The 22,305-nt window shown below is 42.5% G+C and overlaps 1 protein-coding gene and 1 long non-coding RNA gene across 17 annotated transcripts in view; one reads left to right on the forward strand and one right to left on the reverse strand.

Moving 5' to 3' along the window:
• Window positions 1-18,754, forward strand: part of LOC147374254 (uncharacterized) — a 100,670-nt gene extending 81,916 nt beyond the window's left edge. For 2 of the 12 annotated variants that reach the window (XR_015162549.1, XR_015162556.1), the window contains 5 exons: window positions 1,021-1,273; window positions 1,788-1,919; window positions 5,575-5,778; window positions 8,796-8,886; window positions 17,431-18,754. This is a non-coding gene — a long non-coding RNA (uncharacterized LOC147374254). Of the gene's footprint in view, window positions 1-1,020; window positions 1,274-1,787; window positions 1,938-5,574; window positions 5,779-5,900; window positions 6,099-8,019; window positions 8,153-8,215; window positions 8,318-8,795; window positions 8,887-9,468; window positions 9,484-14,843; window positions 14,968-15,933; window positions 16,071-17,430 lie in introns of those variants that run through there. The other 10 variants (XR_015162551.1, XR_015162559.1, XR_015162560.1 and 7 more) reach the window with 10 other exon arrangements.
• DOCK4 (dedicator of cytokinesis 4) overlaps window positions 1-22,305 on the reverse strand; it is a 479,600-nt gene that overhangs the window by 4,514 nt on the left and 452,781 nt on the right. For 2 of the 5 annotated variants that reach the window (XM_086396606.1, XM_086396605.1), the window contains 10 exons: window positions 16,930-17,106; window positions 15,884-15,967; window positions 10,488-10,607; window positions 10,018-10,139; window positions 9,622-9,688; window positions 8,481-8,562; window positions 8,239-8,348; window positions 5,660-5,732; window positions 3,819-3,932; window positions 1,100-1,161 (listed from right to left, as the gene is read on the reverse strand). In XM_086396606.1, coding sequence (XP_086252732.1) covers window positions 1,100-1,161; window positions 3,819-3,932; window positions 5,660-5,732; window positions 8,239-8,348; window positions 8,481-8,562; window positions 9,622-9,688; window positions 10,018-10,139; window positions 10,488-10,607; window positions 15,884-15,967; window positions 16,930-17,106 — 1,011 coding nt within the window. Of the gene's footprint in view, window positions 1-1,099; window positions 1,162-3,818; window positions 3,933-5,659; window positions 5,733-8,238; window positions 8,349-8,480; window positions 9,477-9,567; window positions 9,689-10,017; window positions 10,140-10,487; window positions 10,608-15,883; window positions 15,968-16,929; window positions 17,107-22,305 lie in introns of those variants that run through there. The other 3 variants (XM_086396604.1, XM_086396603.1, XR_015162547.1) reach the window with 2 other exon arrangements.

Genomic DNA, 22,305 nt, shown 5'->3' on the forward strand with positions numbered 1-22,305 from the left:
CCACTGCAAGGGGGGCGGGGGAGGGGAGGTTTCCTTCCAGAGTCTCAATTTCTACCAGCAACAATCCTGAGTACCACAGATGCACAGGATCACAATCTGCACCTATGTGTTTGCAGAAGCTGATTTCTCTCTTTCTTTTACATTAGTTAGAAATGTCTCATCAACAAAAAGGAAACACAGCATGCAAATCCTAAGTCATTCAGGTACAAATCATTCTTTCCACAGTCGCAGTCACTTCATCTTTAAGCCTCTGGTGTAGCAGCTCTGAACACCTACCTCTGAATGCACCAACAATCCTTGCAGCCAGTCTGATTCAATTTGGATAGAGACTAAATATTATTCTTTACCTTCATGAGGAATTTTGTATGTTTAAGAGATGTTAACTAGCCTATGTCTTCATATTAAATGTCTGACCTTGGTATGGGGAGGGAGGAGGGTTCAGGATGGGGAACACATGTATACCTGTGGTGGATTCATTTTGATATTTGGCAAAACTAATACAATTATGTAAAGTTTAAAAATTAAATAAAAAAAATAAAAAAATAAAAATAAATGTCTGACCTTTAAAGCTTTCCAGTTTGTTTCCCAGAGATTTTAAAATTCATTTTACTGTCTTGTTTCTCATGATCAAGTATGTATCTCTAATGTAAATGAAAGCCTTGCTAAAATATCTTAAAAGAGAAAAAGTTTGGTTTGGCCTTTTCAAAATGAGTAAGACTGATGAAAAAGGCACTTGAGAATATTTAATAGATCTTGATTATTTTACAACTTAAGTGTTTGTTTTTGATGTGCCTTAAACTAAAAGATAAGGCTGAAAATGTCCTAGAAGATACCTAGGGACCATTTCTTTCTCATTCAGTGTATATTCTCACTCTAGTTTGTACATTCTCATTGCCACCATTTGGAGAAAAAGGCTGCTAATCTGAAATGAAACGGCAGACTCCCCAAAGGGAAAGTCTAATGTTGTTTTCTTGCCCATCTTCCTCTCCCCCTTCTATGTTCTCTGCCTGGTCTTTGTAGATGAAAGCACCTCATTGATGTAACGGGAAAAAGTAGCAAGGAGCCAATTTCTAGCTCCCATCTAAACAAGAGCCTGTACCTTCAGTGGAGATCGCCCAGCAGGCGAGGGGGATACTGACGCCGTGTGTCTTGCTGGTGAAGCTGTGAAGAGACAGAGAGAGCATTTCAGTTCAGAAAACCAGATAACTGACTACCTGAAAAAGCCCTCTGTGTGTACAAACCCATACAGATGATCCAGTGCACAAGGATCGAGGCAAGGGGGAGGGGCGTGGGTGGAGAGTCTAAATGGTGCCCACCCAAAATGGATTCCCCACAAAGGATGGCAGCTCCAAGACATGGGTAATCAGGGAAAAGTCACCAGAGCACACATGATGGTTTAACCAGGTGACTGGTCCAGCGTCCTTTCCACTTCCTCAAAGCCCAGATGCTTCTCTGCCCCTTGGTCTATTTCAAAAGGTGCTTTTACACATGAGGTGCCAGGGAGCAGGCTTTGGGCTGAGCAAGAATGGAAAGACCCAGGTCACCCAGGCAGCTCAGAATAGGTCCCTGGGAATGTACTGACATCAGTCTCCCCTTTCACCACCCCACCCCCCGCAATATTCCTGAAATTGACAGAAAACCCTTGGCCACATCCATATAAAGGGTAAGAAGTTTTCCATTTTTCTCCCAAATGTCTGTACTTGGGACTTCCTTTATCTCTAGGAGGTGATACCCTATGGACGTCATCATTAAGGTAAGAAGAACCCTCTCTTTGTTTCTCCCACCAGATTTTCAAGCCCTACATCTGGGACAAGGCCAGTGTGATGACTGCTCTGTGTGTGCACTTGTGGACCAAATCAAGCTCTCCAAAGCATAACCACATATACTACAGCCAACCGTGACACTGTCAACCCATGAGCGTAAGCCAGATTTCCCAGGTCTGCCTACAGAGTTTTCAGTGGGCTCAGGGGTTGCAGCAGCAACCCCTGTGATGAGCTGCCATCCTCCCAGCTGTCACAGTGGGGTTTGCAGCTCATAAGAAAACTACAGAAAGGCCAAAGGGAAGAGAGACAGTTACAGATCCCGCCAGCAGTGACCACACAGGATGACACGAGGGCAGACCATGACAGCAATCAGTGCAGAAGGGAAGGCAGCACTGCCAGGGTAACCGGGGAGCGCTACGGCCACCTGCGTGCTCTGGGCCTAAGGGACTAGGCCGAGTGGCCGGGCCTGCCCTCGGGGTTGTGCAGATCCATCGTGCGTGCTAGGGCACGCTGTCAGCACATGCCATGTTCCATTGCCAGTTAGTTCTCCTAGCCCATCAGTTGTGGGGGTCAAGTATAGCATAAGAGCATGGACGTCTAGAGAAGCACAGCTTGATTGGGAAATGGCATCTTTATTGTCTGGGACCCTCTTCCTCTCAACTTAGGCATTCCCTGACTCCATCACTGTGGACTACCCAGCAGCCCCTGTATCCACTGCATGTTTAGAGTGATATTTCTCCAGAAAAGACCCAAAACAGTTCTATCCCTGTCCTTGCCTACAAGGTAGAATTAGCCTAGGAACCTAAATACCATGAATATTATTGTCCCTTAGAAAACACTTTTCAAGCTTCCAACTTTATGGACACAACCAGGTTTAAACTGGAGGTCGCTTCAATGTACAAACATCATGAATAAAACACCAAGCACTGGGTGGTGAGTTTTAACCTTCCATGGTCACACTGACCTAGCAATGCATATTATCAAGTAAGGCTACAGTTTTTTCTTGTTCTGTTTGAAGATCTCACATGTCTTTCCAAATCTACTGGCAACTTCTAGCTTTGGAAAGTATAAAACAAACTGGGTAGCACAGTTTATTTTAAAAAGAGAGTCATTTTTCTTTCTTCGGTTAAAAAAAAAAAAGCTAGAAAGATGTTAAAATGCAGCAAACGAAACATGGATGATCCATCCAGAAAAATCCATGAAAAACACAGCGTCATATTCTCTCATGCCTTTAGGCTAGTTGTATTTGTAAAGCTTCAAAACGACTCTAAATATAGGCGAAGTGTTGAAAAAGCTCTCCCCATCAACAGGATACAGTTAGTAAAGTGCAACAGCCTCTCTTAAAAACTGCCCTCATATGCAGGTCATCTAGCAACGGCTTGTTCAAGAGGAAAGGGGGCCCATTACTGTTATAAACTCAGAAAGGAAGTTTCTTGAGAATAATTTTCAGTGGTTCTCAAAATTTAGAAAGGTTTGGTAAAACACAGATTCTAGAGCTTTGGCCCAGATAATTCTGATTCAGCCAGTCTGCTGCTTAAACCACCTCCCTAGGAGATGCAGAGCCTTGAATGAAGCCTTTGAGAAAGACGACCCTGGAATACAGTCTTGTCTAAGCAGTAGGTGCAAGGTACTGGTTAGTTGTTCTCCACAAGCCTATCCAAATCACAGTTAGTCAATCCTATTCAGGGACAACCTGAAGCTGGGGCATCAGTCCTGCAGAAAGTGGCTGGAGTTAGCAGAGGTTGATAAGAATGAGGTGATTCAAGGGAAGGATAGAGAAAATGCTAGTGGTTCAGCAAGGTTCGGGTGCCCCGCCCCAATTCTGAGGATGATACCTAGGAGAAGAATGTTCTACAGTTTAGGAATGGTGCACTCGTGGGCTTAGTGTAACAAGAGTTGAGGAAAAAGAGGGGACACCGCAGATGAATTCTGTAGCTACTACTAAGGTTTTTACCTTGGACACACCAAATGCCTACCTTTCTGAGGAATTCAGGTCGGAGTAGTCAATAAAAGTTATTTTTATAAAAATTACTGTTAAATGCTTCAAATACCCACCAGTCTGTGTGGGGCGTGGAGGGACGGGGGGAGAGATAAGCTTCCCACCATCTGCCATGTTCTTGGCTTCCTTCCCACTGTCCAGGCTCCAGCTGCTAGGGGTGGGGTTCACAGCTGGAAGGGAATAACACAGCTAAAATCACATGGTCTACATCACCCTGCAAGCACTCAGTCTTAGAAGTCAGAATTATCCAGAATGAAAACATCAGCTGGATTACAAATAATAAGAAGGAAACTTCCTAAATGTGAACCCTTTATTTAATTGCCCATCTCACAATTATAGTTGACATTTCATTGGGTGATAGCGTGTCTCTCTCTTTCCCTCAAGCAGTCAGAACTACACATCTTGACAAAAGAGTGTAGAAACTTGAGATTTACAAATGTGTTTAGATGCTGGATAACAGATGGAAGATGTAGTCACTCGACTATTTTAAAACTTGATTTTTAGTGGAATTTTCTGGGCAAATAGCACCCTAAAAGGGGGAAGGCAGTGGATGCTAATATCTCCAATGCCTGGCAGAATTACTGGCAAGGAATAGCCACACCACACCATCCTGTTGGCCCTTGTTCCTCAAGTCAAAGGGCTACAGTGGAGAACGTCCTAAAAAAATAATTTGGAATGCTGACAGTATTATTCCTTTTTTGTAATCTACCTGCTCCACACTTCAGTAAGATGCTGAAATATGGAACAACCCCCTCAGGAACAAGGGCAAGACATACAAGGTTATAAATAGCTGCTCTGAGGGGAGGTTTACAAAATCAAGCCTTTAGAGTGCCAGTCTCTTGCTCACTGAGCAGACACTGCCACCTGGTGGACATAGCCAGAATTTCAACATTTTATGATTATATTACCACTTTAATTGGATGGAACCACCACTCGTAAAAAACATTTCTTCTCGTCCTTTAAAAGGTGCTTTGTGGGTTTTCTTTGGTAGAAGAGGTGAGAAAATGATCACAATTCTAAGTTATCCAGACAAAGATCAATATTTTATTTGTAGCTGTAAAGCAAAATGTGTGTTTTAAAGTAATTTAGGCTACAGTCTTGCTGATTCCTATCTCCCGAGGAAAGTTTTAATGTATTGGTGTACTCAAATGACAGTGCAGTCGAGATCTTAATGGGGACAATTAAAATGCACTTTACAGGGATATGTCATTAGTGACTGTTAATTTGCTGGCTTGGGGACTGCTCTGATTTTTGAGGCTGACTCCGGAAGGTGAACGAGTGCCTTGCTGTTAGCCCCCATCCCCCTAGCTGAGGAAGTCACATTTAATCCACTCTTCTTCCTCGGCTGTGTTGCACAGACCCATGCTAATTGGCTATTAACTGCTATGCATATGTTGGTTTCTCATTTTTCATGTGACCTTGAGGCAGGGCACACTCCATTATGCACTGGATTGCAAATTTTCAATAGCATCTGAGTCACCCACAAGCAACAGGTGAGCTGACTGAATGAGCTTGGTAAGGCAGACACAAAGTGGGACCGAGGATCCATCTGGGAAGGTGCTTACTTTCCTTGTGTTGAACAAGTAGCCTAATTGGCCACTTTGTTTCAGGTAGCACAGGGATTGCCTCCCTGACTCACTGAATGACACCAAAAGTCATTAAACAGGAGTCCCTACCTTGCTCAGATTCTGCTGTTAAATCCTACAAGAAAACAGTTTGTGAAGAATGTATTAGAAATAACTATCTTCCATCTATCCCCTAAAGACAAGATCAGTCCTGATCATTAAAGGTCTGCACATCTGCCTTCCACAGGGACACACGGGCGGCTGGAAGAAATGAAGCCAGAACACACTCTTAAACTTTCCACGACTGCCGAAGATGCTGGCTTCATACCCACCTTTCTCAGGAGCAGAAAGATTGGGGTCACTGCGTGGCAAGGCTCCATCTCCAATGTGATTAAACAGGAGCCTCTGGAAAGGCACAAGAATCTATTTTTATGGTGCAAGATACTGACAGGTGAGATCTAGAAAACGAGATGATTATTTTATAACTGAATGGTGTATGCTAGTGCTCAGTTGTGTCCGACTCTCTGCGACCCTCTGGACCCATCAGGCTCTTCTGTTCATGGAATTTTCCAGGCAAGAATGCTGGAGTGTGTTACCATTCCCTACTCCAGGGAGTCTTCCCAACCCAGGGATCTAACCCACAGCTCTTGTGTCTCCTGCATTGGCAGGTGGGTTCTTTACTTCTAGTGACACCTGGGAAGCCCTTACTGAACCTTTTGTTTTTAAAAAATGTTTCATATGCCAAAATAAGCCATATAAAACATTACTGGCTTAACATTGTTGATGATTGGCTTATCATTACTGAATTATTGTTCAATAATGACTCAATTATATTTAAGGGAAAAAAAGGAGAAGACCCTTAGGTTTTAAACAGTGTTTCTAAATGGTGTTTTAAAAGTCTATGCTGCTAAGTCATTTTAGTCGTGTCCGACTCTGTGCGACCCCATAGATGGCAGACCACCAGGCTCCCCCGTCCCTGGGATTCTCCAGGCAAGAACACTGCAGTGGGTTGCCATTTCCTTCTCCAATGCATGAAAGTGAAAAGTGAAAGGGAAGTCGCTCAGTCTTGTCCAACTCTTAGCGACCCCATGGTCTGCAGCCTACCAGGCTCCTCCATCCATGGGATTTTCCAGGCAAGAGTACTGGAGTGGGATGCCATTGCCTTCTCCATTAAAAGTCTATACAGGATTTCAAATATTGGGTTGGCCAAAAAGTTCGTTTGGGTTTTTCCATACCATCCTCAAATGAACTTTTTGGCCAACCCAATATAACTGGCAAATAAATTTTTGTAACAAAATATGGAAAGAATAAACAGTAAGTAGCAGTTAAGCTACAGTGCTCTTTAGAAATACAGATGCTAGACTGGCAATATAAAATGCGAGTAAGAAAGAAGAAATATTAGCTCAAAAAATCTCTAGTCAATGAACTTTACATTTTAAATCCTAGATTAGGTTAAAACATATGAAATGGTTAGTATGTTGCAATTTTTAACCCACAAAAATGCCAGTTTTACATAGTTCTACCTAATATATTAAACAAAAGGCACCAAGTCCTCAAAAGTAGATACACCAGAGGAATGTGTATTATGGAAATTTTGGCAACACACACTTCTTCAAATTTTACCAAAAGCAGAAAATTTGAAAGGCTAATCAGGAGGTCTTTCAGAGTCCCCCACGCTGGTGACCTGCTCTCCAGGAGCAGAGGAAACAAACTGAAAGTCGTGACAAGGGGAGATTAAACCAGTCAGGTGGTTCAGGAAAATGCACTCGGGTACAGTTTCTGCAACATGTCAGTGCTGTGTGGATGGGGTATCCTGGAACTTTTGGGAAGATCACACAATCAGCAGAGAGAAACCAATCCAGACAAATCCCCCTCATTCTCATCCATTTTCAGATGCAACTGCAGCCTTCTGCCAGGATGGTGTGGAAAAACAGAAAATGAGCTGGAGGATAAATAACGATTATTCTCTGCTCCTGAGTTATCCACAAATAATCGATAAAATGCAGGGCTCCGTAGGAATCTTTACCTTTGAAACCCCGCCTCAAAGTGCTTAAAGGGCCGAGAGGGTCAAAACGTTGGCCCTGTAGTCACTGAGGCTGAGAGAGATCACTGCAGAGCAGGTCTGAGTGGGGTGGAGAGGGCTGCGGGGAGGCCCCAGGGTTTAGCCACTCCCTCCTCAGTGCATTTAAGAATAGCAGAGGCAAAAAGACACCGTCTTCACTCTTGGATACCTCGGTAAGCAATCCGTGGCAGCCATGCTTCTCCTCAAGGATCTTTGGCTAATGTAAGAAGTTCCTTCAAATTTCTGCTACAGACACATGCAAGCAGACCCAGGTGGTGCCAGTGGTAAAGAACCTGCCTGCCAATGCAGGAGGCATAAGAGATATGGGTTCAAACCCTGGGTTGGGAAGATCCCCTGGAGGAGGGCATGGTAACCCACTCCAGTATTCTTGCCTAGAGAATCCCACAGACAGAGGAGCCTGGTGGGCTCCTGTCCATGGGATCACAAAGAATCAGACATGACTGAAGCGACCTAACATGAAGTACAAGGAGTTCCTCCAAATTTCTGCTACAGACACATGCAAACAGACACCCCGCCCCTAACTCATTCACCCATGACCTCTCTTAATGTTCAAGTGGCAGCAACAAAATAGATCAAAGTGGGAAAAATCATTTCCCAATTCTCTCTCAGCTTTACTGCTCAGGCAACCACCAGGTATCCACGTCAGATTCGACAGTTCACACAGAAATTCCTAACAACAGGCCTGGGGCCGAGGTGGACTTCACCCAGCTGGACTTGTCAACACGGCCCATCTGGTGGTCTCTGGCAGCTACCATGACTTTCTGCAGCCCTATAAGTAACATCCAGACTTTTCCTTGTTTCCTAGAATTTCCATCCCACAAACACTACCTGAGAAGGTTCCACAGGTGTCGGATAGATGGCACTGCATGGCCGCTCTCTTGGGGACAGGCAAGAGTTTTCTCTGGAATGTTTGTGTTTGTCGGACAACAAAGGAGAAGCTGGGAAGAGATGGAAAGAGAGGCTTGTCAGGGTGGTGGTGAGCTGGGACCATTTGAAGGAGAAAGCCTGAGCCTGCGGGAGGCTGGAAGGTCCTCTGGGCACCCTCAGTCACCCCACACCTTGGCACTGACCTCTGGCACTCGAGGGAGCAGAACTTGTCACATTAGGTGAGGCGGAGTGAGTAGAACTCAAGCTTGAGGTAGATGGACTTGGCTGGAAAACACAAGAGCTGTTATCAGACAGGGCTTAAAGGCTGCAGACTAAACTGACACATTTGAAACAAAATCACTTTTTTTTTTCCCCAAAGTAGCAAAAAAAAAAAAAGCCCATTAAGAATTATGGAAAAGTCTCACTAACTCAGACCAATAAGGATGCCTGTCTGAATTAATTTTAAAAACTGAGATTTTTTGACACCTGCCAAAGGAATGCCTTTGTGTTCAATTCAGCTCCATACAGCCTACAACTAAAGACCAGTCAGCAGCGGCTCCCTGACTACAGCACGAGCAGAAAGGCTCCCAGCCTCCAGCAGGTAAACAGGTGAGTGCCTCTAAACGGCAGAGAACACGCCTGTGCCTTTTCTCCAACGTCGTATGTTCAAAGCGTGAATTTGGCAATATGTATTATGCCCCCTTTCCAAAGACAGAGGTGAGGAAAATTTCAGCTGAGTCTTACCTAGTGATTATCAATGTCCTATTAGCTGTATCTAAACACAAATTTTTGTTGCAAGAGTTACACTGACACTTAAATCCCTAAAAACCTCTATTTTTCTTTAGTAAACAGGTATATGTTGGAAATTTCCCATGATAAAAAACTAAGTAGAGAAATCTTAGAATGGGCCCCTAAACCATATCTTCTTAAGGAAAAGAACAAAACACTTAGCAACGCTAAGAGGCAGCTGGTCGGTGGTGACAAGCTCCAGGACACCCGACTGAAGACCTGACTCAGAGGCAGAGCTCCAAGTTCCCCTCGTAGGGCCTGGCCGGGCTTGCCCACCGCTGGCTCAGGTCTTCCTAGAGTGGCCGGGGCAGCTTTGAGAGAATCAGCTTTGCAGACTCCAGGAACCAATAAAGCAATACAGGTGTGTAAAGGTTTGTCCTTAGGTCAAATTCTCGCTCGTAGGTCTGTTCCTAAGCACAGCAGAGTGAATGGAAACACTCATGATTGAGACAGAAAGGGAATAAACAGGACCAGACAAAAAGAAAACAGCTGATCAAGTACCTGCATGTTAAAGACTTCATCAGAGCTTTCTGATTGCCCTGTAATATTGCTTACTTCAGCAGACGCTTGTGAGGACAGTGAGGAGGAAGAGTATCGGTTGACAGCTGGGTAGCTTAATGGGCTGTTTTCAGGGAGAAAAAGAAATGGTCGTTAACTCAGTCTCTACATTGCACTTTATCACATGCTGGCATGGTATAAAAACCAAAGGGGAAAAAAATATATACATCCCATTTTGTCGCCTCCCATTTGCCTCAATGTGATCAAACGTCTGAGTTTATTTCTCATGCTGTTGCTGTTTCACCAGTGGCAGATGTCTGCAGCTGCCTCTAGGGTTACTTATTTCATTAAGAAACCGCGTATTTGACAAATTGTGCCATAAAGAACGAGAGAATCGTTCCGGATCATCTTGTGGGAATGCCAAATTGTCAGATAATTCAGAATATGACTTACCTGCGTCGAGGAATTACCCTGGTACCATCTGGGCTCATGGAAGCAGGTGCTGAGTTTCTACACACACGAGGGCTTCCATTAGGAAAATGGACTGGACTGGCTTGTATACAAGCAGAGAATTCCTAAACAGGTAGTAAAGAAAATATTTCAGAATTGTAATGGTAAGGGCAGAATCACTCAAGAGGTGCTGTGCTATACTAGTGCATTCTGATGGTCATAAAACCTTTATACATGCGCTTAGGAATGTAAGTCATTAAGCCTTCCCTCATTTACTTTTTTGTTTTCACGAAAGTTAAGTGTGGCAAACCGAAGTTAATGCAATTTTAATATTTGAGGGCTCTCTGGTAAAATTTTGGTGCAGTTTGGCAAACACACCAAAAGATGTCACTATTGCATACTTCATGGTCCCTCTAACAAAAAGCAGATGGTAGAAGTCAGACTGCCCCCTGGTGGACCCTTTGTGTACACACCTGGATCCCCAAGCTGGACTTCATCACAAAGAACTGGTCGACCAGCTTCTTGTGAAGGGGTCTCATATCCTGAGGCACAAACTTCTCGTGCACAGCCAAGCCAAATTCCAAAATCTGTGCCTTGAGAGTAATAGAAGGAAAAAAATCCGCATCAGTGAGTACCACCTTAAGTGCCTGCTGGGGATTGAAGCATGGTGCCCTGCATTTTGCATACATTACTGTTAACCTCCCCATCTGACAAGATAGGAGCAATCCTTAGTTTACTGCGGAGGACACTGAGGATCAGAAAATTCTGCATGCGCAGATGTAGCAAATGGACTTGTGGACACAGTTGGGGCAGGAAAGGATGGGATGAGTTGAGAGGGTAGCATTGACATACATTATAATGCCCTGTGTAAACAGCTAGCTAGTGGGGAGTGCTCTATAACACAGGGAGCTCAGCTCAGTGCTCTGTAATGACCTAGATGGCTGGGAGGGAGAATCAAGAGGGAGGGGACATATGTGCACATATGGCAGATTCACGCTGCTGTAACTAACACAACACTGTAAAGCAATTATACATAATTTTAAAAAAGAAAAAAGAAAAATTTTCATGTACTAAAGGACAAATGGGAATCTGAATTTAAGTCTGATTCCAAAGACTTAACTGTCCTACTACCCCAAGTTTCTTTCCCATGTATTTTCAATCCATAACAACAACCATATTAAACAGTTAAGTGCCCCTTTGGCCCCTTCCTGCACTTCTCAGGAGGGGACAAGGGATGGGGGCTCCCTGTTAGGAGGGTCAGGTGGCTCTCCCCCTGGTGATAAAGAACCCGCCTGCCAATGCAGGAGATGTAAGAGACACAGGTTCAATCCCTGGGTCGGGACGATCCCCCGGAGGAGGGCACGGCAATCCACTCCAGTATTCTTGCCTGGAGAATCCTATGGACAGAGGAGCCAGTCGGACATGACTGAAGTGACTTAGCACGCACCACGTGGCACTCCCCAAGGGACCTCTTTTCTGGATGGCACTCTCGGCCATGTTCCCCTTCTCTCTCCCATGGGTTCCTCTGTCCCTACCCCTCCCTCTCTCAGATTTTCAGAACCTGTCAGGGAGGAAGGAACAAATGAGAGGGTATTCTGTAACAGTTGCTATGCTGCTTGTTTTTGTTAAAAATATTATTCTTGTTCACTTATTATAATGCAAAAAAGAACAGTTCCTATTTTCAAAAAAGGTTTCCTGCTCTGAGAACCTAAACTGAGATGAATGTAAACATTCACATTTCCTTTGTACAGCTAGGTCAAAAGTGCTTAATTCCTTTGATGGGAGTAGCAGACATCTTTTACATTTAAAAAAATGCCCCATGCTATAGTGGTCAAAAGGACACATTTCAGAGGCTGAGAGGAAAACAAATCACACATCACTACTAGATGGTCTTTTATCTTTACAGCCCATGATGGTTCAAGTTTGAAAGCTTCAGGGCAGACATGAGTGGCCCGGTGGGGGTGAGAGCATCCAGTACCTTCCTAAGGGTCAGAATTGTGGCAACTTTGCCTGTAATATTTGCATAAAGATAAAAACACCTTGAAATAAATGTCAAGTGAAGTATGTCTGAGGCACAAAGGGCAAGCCCGGTCTCTGTGGGGAGGGAGGAGGGATGGATTTGGGTCTAAGGGCAGGGCCCTTGGTCCTCTGCCTCTTGGACACTGGCTGCGAAGGGCCCGGCCTTTTGTCCAGGTAACGCTGCAGGTTGGATTCTCCTGGAGGTAGGCTTCGGCATGGACGTTGGGATGTTTGTTGGGGAGTATCCCTGGGATCACTGCCTGTAGGAGGGAGGGGCAGAGCGGGACTTGACCAAAAAGGAAACTGAACCTGCATGGCATCCTGAAAGCCTCTGCCGACCCCAAGGCAGCTCTGGATCTTGAATGATCTGTCACAGTTGCACTGTGTGTGCAACGGGCCAGGCTGGGCCTCTCCTTCCCGGTTACTGGATGCAGGTCATCCAGGAAGGTAGGGATATTAGGCTAGGTGACACTCTGCAGCAGAGGCAATGCTGGAGGATCTGAGAGGCCAAGGTGTCTTCCAGCAGGTGGGGCTACAGGTCCTTTCTGGAAGGAGCCCTGGGGCTGTGTACCTCCGAGTCTACTAGACAGATCTCTGAACCACTTCCCAGAGGACCATCCCTCTCCAGCCCTCCCAGCTTCCTACAGTCCTGCAAAGACATGTAACTCGCCCAAGGTCACAAGGCTATAACGTGCACGGCTTGATAGGATCTAATGCTTCCTAGGCCACAGCTCTTTCCACAGGGTCCCATGATGCAGACAAAACAAAGCTTCCTCAATCTTTTTCTTGAGAGACTTCTTCAGTCAGTTCAGTCACTCAGTTGTGTCTGACTCTTTGTGACCCCATGAACTGCAGGACGCCAGGCCTCCCTGTCCATCACCAACTCCTGGAGCCTACTCAAACTCATGTCCATTGAGTTGGTGATGCCATCCAATCATCTCATCCTTTGTCGTCCCCTTCTCCTCCTGCCTTTAATCTTTCCCAGCATCAGGGTCTTTTCAAATGAGTCAGCTCTTCGCACTAGGTGGCCAAAGTTTTAGAGTTTCAGCTTCAACATCAGTCCTTCCAATGAACACTCAGGACTGATCTCCTTTAGGATGGACTGGTTGGATCTCCTTGCAGTCCAAGGGACTCTCAAGAGTCTTCTTCAATACCACAGTTCAAAAGCATCAATTCTTCGGTGCTCAGCTTTCTTTATAATCCAACTCTCACATCCATACATGACTACTGGAAAACCATAGCTTTGACTAGATGGACCTATGTCAGCAAAGTAATGTCTCTGCTTTTTAATATGCTGTCTAGGTCGGTCATAGCTTTTCTTCCAAGGAGTAAACGTCTTTTCATTTCATGGCTGGAGTCACCATCTGCAGTGATTTTGGAGCCCAGAAAAATAAAGTCTGCCACTATTTCCATTGTTTCCCCATCTATTTGCCATGAAGTGATGGGACCAGATGCCATGATCTTTGTTTTTTGAATGTTGAGCTTTAAGCTGACCTTTTCACTCTCCTCTTTCACTTTCATCAAGAGGCTCTTTAATTCTTCTTCACTTTCTGCCATAAGTGTGGTGTCATCTGCATATCTGAGGTTATTGATATTTCTCCCAGCAATCTTGATTCCAGCTTGTGCTTCATCCAGCCTGGCATTTCTCATGATGTACTCTGCATATAAGTTAAATAAGCAGGGTGACAATATACAACCTTGACTTACCACTTTTCCTATTTGGAACCAGTCTGTTCCATGTCCAGTTCTAACTGTTGCTTCTTCACCTGCATACAGATTTCTCAAGAGGCAGATCAGGTGGTCTGATATTCTGATCTGTTCAAAAATTTTTCCACAGTTTGTTGTGATCCACATAGTCAAAGGCTTTGGCATGGTCAATAAAGCAGAGGTAGATGTTTTTCTGGATCAGATCACTCAGTCGTGTCTGACTCTTTGCGACCCCATGAATTGCAGCACGCCAGGCCTCCCTGTCCATCACCAACTCCCGGAGTTCACTGAGATTCACGTCCATCGAGTCAGTGATGCCATCCAGCCATCTCATCCTCTGTCATCCCCTTCTCCTCCTGCCCCCAATCCCTCCAAGTATCAGAGTCTTTTCCAATGAGTCAACTCTTCGCATGAGGTGGCCAAAGTACTGGAGTTTCAGCTTTAGCATCATTCCTTCCAAAGAAATCCCAGGGCTGATCTCCTTCAGAATGGACTGGTTGGATCTCCTTGCAGTCCCAGGGACTTTCAAGAGTCTTCTCCAACACCACAGTTCAAAAGCATCAATTCTTCGGCTTTTTCTGGAACTCTTTTGCTTCTTCGATAATCCAACGGATGTTGGCAATTTGATCTCTGGTTCCTCTGCCTTTTCTAAATCCAGCTTGAACATCTGGAAGTTCACATTCATGTATTGTTGAAGCCTGGCTTGGAGAATTTTGAGCATTACTTTACTAACGTGTGAGATGAGTGCAATTGTGTGGTAGTTTGAGCATTCTTTGGCATTGCCTTTCTTAGGGACTGGAATGAAAACTGATCTTTTCCAGTCCTGTGGCCACTGCTGAGTTTTCCAAATTTGCTGGAATATTGAGAGGCTTTCTAACCCTTTTGATTTTAACTCGAGGGAAAGAGTTCAGTCAGACTGAATATAGCAGGTAAGAATCCTGGGGTGAGACAAACCACTCACAAGAGAATTAAAAATCAACAAAGGCTAAAGGCATTCCATAATCCTAAGTACTTGATGACCTAAGATGCTCACTTCATTTCAAGCATCTACATCAACCCTAGGGCCACAGTGAGAATTTAACTTTTCCTCTATTTCCTTGCAGGTCAGCTTCAAGTAATCCCTCTTTTCTAGAAGCTGTCCAACTGACTCTTCCACCCACGGTCCTGGTCCACGGCCACTTCTCTCCCTTCAGTATCAATTTTGTGGACTAAGCCTACAGAGCATAAAATATGGACTAGAACCAGATACAGCCTCATCATTTCCTAGTCCATGCTTTGTTTCCTAGAACATGCTTTATTAATTTGGCATTATCAAATGGAAAGAGATGCTTCTGTCACATTTTATCATATGTATTCCATTTTTCATAGATATAAAATGTTTCCTATTCATTTCCTATTGAACCCAGCCTCTCCACCATAATATCTCCCATAATGTATCTCATGTTTGAAAATGGTTTTTAAACCATTTTCAGGCCAGCAGCTATCAACAGGGGAAGAGAAAGCAACAGATTATTCACCCTAGTTCTTCGTATTTGATGAAACGAAAGAAATAAAAGCCAACTGTGCTTCTGTAGAATTGAAGATGATGAGATTGTATCTAGTTCTGTCTACGTCATATGATCTACAGGCTTTGTCCACACAGCGTGATACTGTTTTAAAGCAAAGGGTATTATTGATTGCCCACTTCCTTAGTCTAACATTTAAGTACGAATCTCATTCATTCATTTACTGAATCATTCATGTTAAGTTGGCCTGAACTTATATGATCCCAAAATCTTGAGTGAAAAGTTGGCATCAAGTCTTTGGGGACAGAGCATTTAAAGAATGTTCCAAGGGGTGACATGTTTGCTATAAGGGGCTGCCATAGTCTACTAATTTTTTTGTCCCTCCCCACCCCAACCCCGTATCTAGGTGGGAATAAAAAGTAGAAATTAGCAAGTCAGGATATATCACAACTGAATCTGTAACCGGTGACTGCTAGATCACTGACATATGGGGCTGGCCACAAAAGGTTTTTTGACACAGCTTATGGAACAATACGGACAAACATTTTGGCCAACCCAGAGAAAACCATGTAGATGGGACCCTGGGCAGGCAAGCACATGTGTGCATAGAAGAGGGAGAAGACTTCTGCCCCCCTTACCTGCTCAAGCATCAGCTCTCTTAACCGTGCAATTTTCTCTCCATCTTCAGGGTGACTTAAGATATATTCTTTGACAAAGAATGCCTGGTAAGAAGAAGGAAAGTTTACTTCAAGAGGGTTACAAAGGAAGTAGAAGACACACTTATTGTTTCTAAGGCTTCTTTAAAGAAATGACTCCATTATACACCACTTTTGGGGGTTGGATGGAATGATTCAAAGTATGGCAGCTGGTCAGAGGGAATATAAGGAGTTGATTGTTAACAGGAAATCAGAGATTGCATGAACTTTGTATCTTTGGTAAAACAGATAGCAAATCTAAATCCATAAGCTTTTATGACATCATGTTGTTGTTCAGTCGCTCAGTCGTGTCCGACTCTCTGTGACTCCATGGAATGCAGCACACCAGGCCTCCCTGTCCTTCACTGTCTCCCAGACTTTGCCCAAGTTGTGCTAAAGAATGTTCAAACTACCGGACAATTGAGCTCACTTCCCATGCTAGTAAGGTTATGTTAAAAATCCTTCAAGCTAAGTTTCAGCAGTACTTGAATCAAGAACCTCCAGATTTACAAGCTGGGTTTAGGAAAGGAAGAGAAACCAGAGATCAGATTGTCAACATTTGTTGGATCATAGAGAAAGCAAGGGAATTCCAGAAAAACATCTGCTTATGACACGCTATCCTAAAATAAATTGCCTAAAGACTCAGAATGATCAAATAAGATTAGATTCTTTTATGTCCAAGAATCACTCTTTACTCAGGGAAATGGGTTTAGGTAGCCATTTATTAAACAATTGTGATATCTTCACTACTTTTATTCAAGAAAACACACACACACACACTTTTAACCTCAAAATATCACATTCTGGGAAACACAGTCAGTGTGCATCCCCAGTGATTATACATTTGCTCTATTAAGCAAAGAAATCTGGTTGTATTGATTGTAGCCCTATGTCAGCAGGCTGATGTATGTGCATATCTTGATAAAAGACTTCCGAAAACTTAAGAAATCACAAATGTAAACTTTCACACAACAATACCAAATTCTTACCTCTTGATACCTGGAAACTCCACCATTAACCGCAGCATCTATAACTCCATTCAGGCACATGGTTAGGGGATTAATATTCTGCATCTGTCTTGTCTGACACTGACTAATCAGAGTCTTCAGCTGCTGATTCTTATTCTCCAGCACTTCAATGGCATTTTCCAGAGGACTCATTTCTACCTGAGAACAAATGAGCATAAATATATATTGGCTTTTGTGACACTGAAGAAGAAAGACAAAGTAGATTATCCACATTCTGAATTATCTGTGCTCCCCTCAACATCTCTACCAGGGGCCATCAGTATAGAACAGACAAGGATATAGAAGACAAATTAGCTGTTTGTAAGCCCTGGGAAGAGAAGGTGATTATATTCACTGTTTGAAATGTGGTTCAAATAATCAGCAATCACCGATTATACATTAGCACTAAAACAGTTAATTTAATCCTTGAAACAAAATTCAAGCCTATGTATTTTACAATTTATTTTTTCTTTTCTTTTGAAGGTTAAATATTCAAGGACCCTTCATATTCTTAGCATCTTTCTAGATACTTAATGCAAAGTACCACAGGAGATAACAAATGCATTTACAGATCCTCTGATGTCAAGGAGATTTCAGCCCAGTTGGGAAGATGGGACATATGCCCATATGGACCCCACATGCATACATAATAGCACCATAAGGTGGCACAGGATGGCACACAGTTGTGAGTTATAGAAAATAAGATAATCAGATATGCTGCAGGATCTATTTGTTCCAGGAGAGCCAACTAGAGTCATAGTGACCTTTCCATTCTGAGTTTTAATGGGAGACTCATTGTGAAAATGCTGCTGCTGCTCTTCAAAGGTACAGCACTGTGACTGGCACTGACATTGACATGCTCTTTGAAGAGGTCTGCCAAGCTCTCGTCTGTATAATAAGCTAAGCTTAAGGATTATTAAGGAAGGGAAATTATTATCGGTTAAGGAAATAGTTTCTAAAGGTCACCTGAATCATCTTAAACCAACACTCAAAAGTACTAGAATGATTTGACTCTGTCAAAATTCAGAATGTACATTTATCAAAAGACATTATGTAAGAGGACAGATAAACCAGAAAGTAGGAGAAGATATTTGTAACATGTAAAAATCATCAGTCTATGTCCAGAATATATAAAGAACTCTTATAAGCCATTTAGAGAAAGGCAAACAGCCCACTTAAATATGGACAAAAAACATAGCCATTTTATGAAGGAAGAAACCCAAATGACCAGTAGACATAAGAAAAGTGTCAAACTGCATTTTTGATCTAAGAAGTGAAAACTAATACCACACTGATATACTACCAAGCACTCAGCAGAATGGCAAAATAAGTATGACAGTAGCAAATGAAGTGAGAATGTGAGGAACTGAATCTCTTAACTCCTGCTGTTGAATGTTCAAATCGGTTCCATCACTTTGGGATTATTTATTAAAGATGAAGATACCTATATATTTTGTGAGCCAGTAATTCTGCTCCTAGGCATATATCTGAGGAGAAGTGGAGTAGAAGATCTGTATACATGTGTACTAGGAAACATGTACAAAATATTCATACTTATCTCCAAAACCTGTACATCCATCAAAAAAAGAATGCATAAACGTATGGAGGTATACAATGGAATAGTACACAACAGTGAAAACAAGTCACGTGTTATAACGTGGACTAATCTTGTAAATACTGGCAGATGCAGTTATGCTAGAATATATACAGAATTACATTATTCCACAGGTGTACCTCTTTTTATTGTACTTTGCTGTACTGTGCTTCACAGATGCTGTGTTTTCCATAAATTGAAACCCTCCATTGAGTCAGTCTATTGGGATCATTTTTTTCAACAGCATTTGCTCACTTCATGCTCTGTGCACTTTGTTAATTCTCACAATATTTTACACTTTTTCATTACTGTATTTGTCATGGTGATCTGTGATCAGTGGTCTTTGATGTTACTATTATAACTGATGTGGCATTTTTTTAGGAATAAAGTTCACATACACTTTTTTAAGACAACGCTATTACGTACTTAATACACTATAGTATAATGTGAACATCACTTTTACATACACTGGGACATCAACTAATCCGTGTGACTTGCTTTATTGTGGTAGTCTGAAGCTGAACTTGCACCATCTCCAGGATATGCCTTGTAAAGTTTAAAACCACGTAAACTAAACTGACTTGTTTAAAGAGACATATATAGGTAATAAACAAAGCAAGAGAATGGGCACCATAAAAGCTATGACACGGGAGGGAGCGGCACACGAGGCCAGCAGGGTGCTACTGCCAATATGCCGTTTCTGAGCGGCGGTAAACAGGGTTTTATTTTCCAATTATTTATGACATTAAACTTTTGTTTTGAGATTACAAACGTTAACTCACAAAGAAGTCTGAGAGTCCTGATGAACTGAAAGTTAAAAAGTCAACAAAACCTCTTGGAAACAGAAAGTAGAACAGTGGTTGCCAGATGCTGGGGGATGGGGGAAAAGGGAAATTGCTGCTCAATGGATATTGGACAACAATGTGCATACAGCTAATACCACTGTACTATACATTTAAAACCGGTTATGATGGTGACTTGTGTGTATTTTTGATCACAATTTTTTAAAAATTCATGCTTACCCTTTAAATGTTAGTAATATGAAGACATTTTACAAGTAAACAAAATAAAATACAGTAAATACAGACAAATAATAACCTAGGGAAATACTTCCAACATATATTTCAGATGAATTATCAATATATCTCAAATACTGATGAAAACTATACAAAGAATATAATCAGTGCATTCACCAAAAAGTGAGTTAATATACGAAAACATACCATCTTCACTAGCACTCAGCAAATGCCAAAAAAAGCCAACCCTACTGTGACCACTTTTGGCCTAGTATCTGGAAATTTTAAAATAATATACAGCACTCTGTGTTGAGAATTCTGGGAAAATGGTTATTCCCAAGAACAGTTATCTCCTCCAGACAGGGCATAAATTGATACATGCCACTGCTGATCCATGAGTCACTATTACTGATTATATGATGGTGAAATTATTCTAAGGAGACAGTTAAAGAAGTGCATAAAGAATACTGTGTAGAAATGTTTATCAATAAATTATTTTCCATTGGTCCCAGATTGTGATCTTTAGTTACTATCCACCACTGTAAAGAATCAGGAGTCATAGGAGAAATGGTCGGTTTCAGGTCTGGGGCAAGATTGCACAAGTGAGTCTGGACTACCCAGAGAGCAAGGAAGGCTTGTTAAAGCAGCTGGGCTGGCCGGCTGTCAATTCACTCTCCTTACTGGAGGGATGTCCTTGGGGAACAGGAAAGAAAGCAGGTGACTGAGGTCTTATCTTCTTGTCAATTAAAGCTTCAATATAGACTAACTGCTAAGAGGAAGAGATGGTATCTATGGAATGCCCTTCGCAGAAGTCCCCAGCTACAAGATTGCTTACAGTAAATAAACCCAGAGTCCCTCAGGCATGCTTCACTAGAGAATGTCCCAGAGCAGTTTGACAACTCTCTGGAGTATAAATTGGAATGTTTCACAATTTAAATTTTATGATTCAAATGTGCCTTCTGTATGAGGAACTCTGTGAACTTCCCTTAGAGACTCTGTCTCCAGATCTGAATTATTAGTGATACGGGAAGGAAGGACATGGAGGACAAAACTTGAGGTCTCAGATATCTCTCTGCTTCACCCCAGCCTCTTGACTGCCTAAAAGTTGTCAGTAAAGTTTGACACTGATTCCTATGCTTGATTTGACAACTGGCCTGTGTATTAGCTCAGTGACAAAGACAACTTGGATACTGTCAAAAGGACTGAGGAGCCAACCTGAAAATGCTTTCAATGGGCAAAATGGAACCATGTGAAAAGTAATGAGTAATAATTGCTGTGGATTCAAACAAAACAAATATGTTTAAATCCATGATGCTAAACAAAACTATCAAAATAAAACCCTCTTTGGTCACATTTATAGGGTGTTGTAAGTACTCTTGCCTGGAGAATCCCATGGACGGAGGAGCCTGGTGGGCTGCAGTCCATGGGGTCGCTAAGAGTCGGACACAACTGAGCGACTTCACTTTCACTTTTCACTTTCCTGCATTGGAGAAGGAAATGGCCTCCCACTCCAGTGTTCTAGCCTAGAGAATCCCAGGGATGGGGGAGCCTGGTGGGCTGCTGTCTATGGGTTTGCACAGAGTCGGACAGGACTGAAGTGACTTAGTAGTAGTAGTAGTAGTGGGTGCTAAGTCGCTTCAGTCATGTCCAACTCTCTATGACCCTAAGGACTGTAGCCCACCAGGCTCCTCTGTCCACGGGATTCTCCAAGCAAGAATACTGGAGCGGGTTGCCATGCCCTCCTCCAGGGGATCTTCCTGATCCAGGGATTGAATCCACATCTCTTATGTCCTCTGCATTGACAAGCAGGTTCTTAACCACTGGTGCCACCTGGGAAGCCCTTATAGGGTGTTAGGAAACCAAATTATTATTTTGAAAATTGGTAAATCAAAGGAAAGAAAAAAGTATTAGACTTCCTTTCCCATACCTTAGGGTAATCAGATTGTCGATGAAGGGATGTTTCTCTTTATAGAAGTATTCTAATCAATAAATGAAGAAAGTGATAAAATATCACCCTTTTGTAACCTCTACTAGATTCCTGGACAGGGGCAATGATCAGTGCTGCTTGCCAACCACAGCATATAACACCTGAGAAGTAGTCTTGCAAAAAATAAAAGACAAAAAGACATTTTATCAAGCTTTTAGATCCAGCTGTCAATTTACCAAAAAATATAGGAACAAAGAAACATATTAAGTGATCTCACTGATTCATAGTCTGCAAAATCCAGACTCAAGGAAACACTTCAGGATAAACAACCTGATTTCTTCAACAAAAAAGCTGCAAGGAAAAAAATAATTTGGGGGAACCTATAGATCAAATGAGATCTAGGAGGTATTTCAACCAATGTGAATATGTGGCCCTTATCTGGGTCCAGGTTCAAAAAATAGATGACAAAAACAAACAAAAACCTATAAAATGAATTAGAGAATTGTGAATAAATTGGATATTTTATGGTCAAGGAATTACTGTTAAAATTTTTAGATGGAAAACGTAAAGACAATAATGGTACTGTATTTATGTTTCTGATAAATACACAGACTGAAATATTCTTATATAGTGTCTAGGACTGATTTCCAAACAATCCAGTGTAAAAGGGAATGGAGGGAGGTGTAGACACAAAATCGGCCTTTTTGATAACTGTTGAAGTAAAATAATGGGTAACTAGGTTTATTATATCTTGTCTCTATTTTTACATGACATAACTTTAGTTTTAAAAAGGAGACTGGCTGCTGTGTACAGGAGTGGCT

Source organism: Bos grunniens, chromosome 4, assembly GCF_055505025.1.
Source record: "Bos grunniens cultivar Pamir isolate PY7600 chromosome 4, Bosgru_T2T1.0, whole genome shotgun sequence".
NCBI classification, from domain to species: Eukaryota; Metazoa; Chordata; class Mammalia; order Artiodactyla; family Bovidae; genus Bos; species Bos grunniens.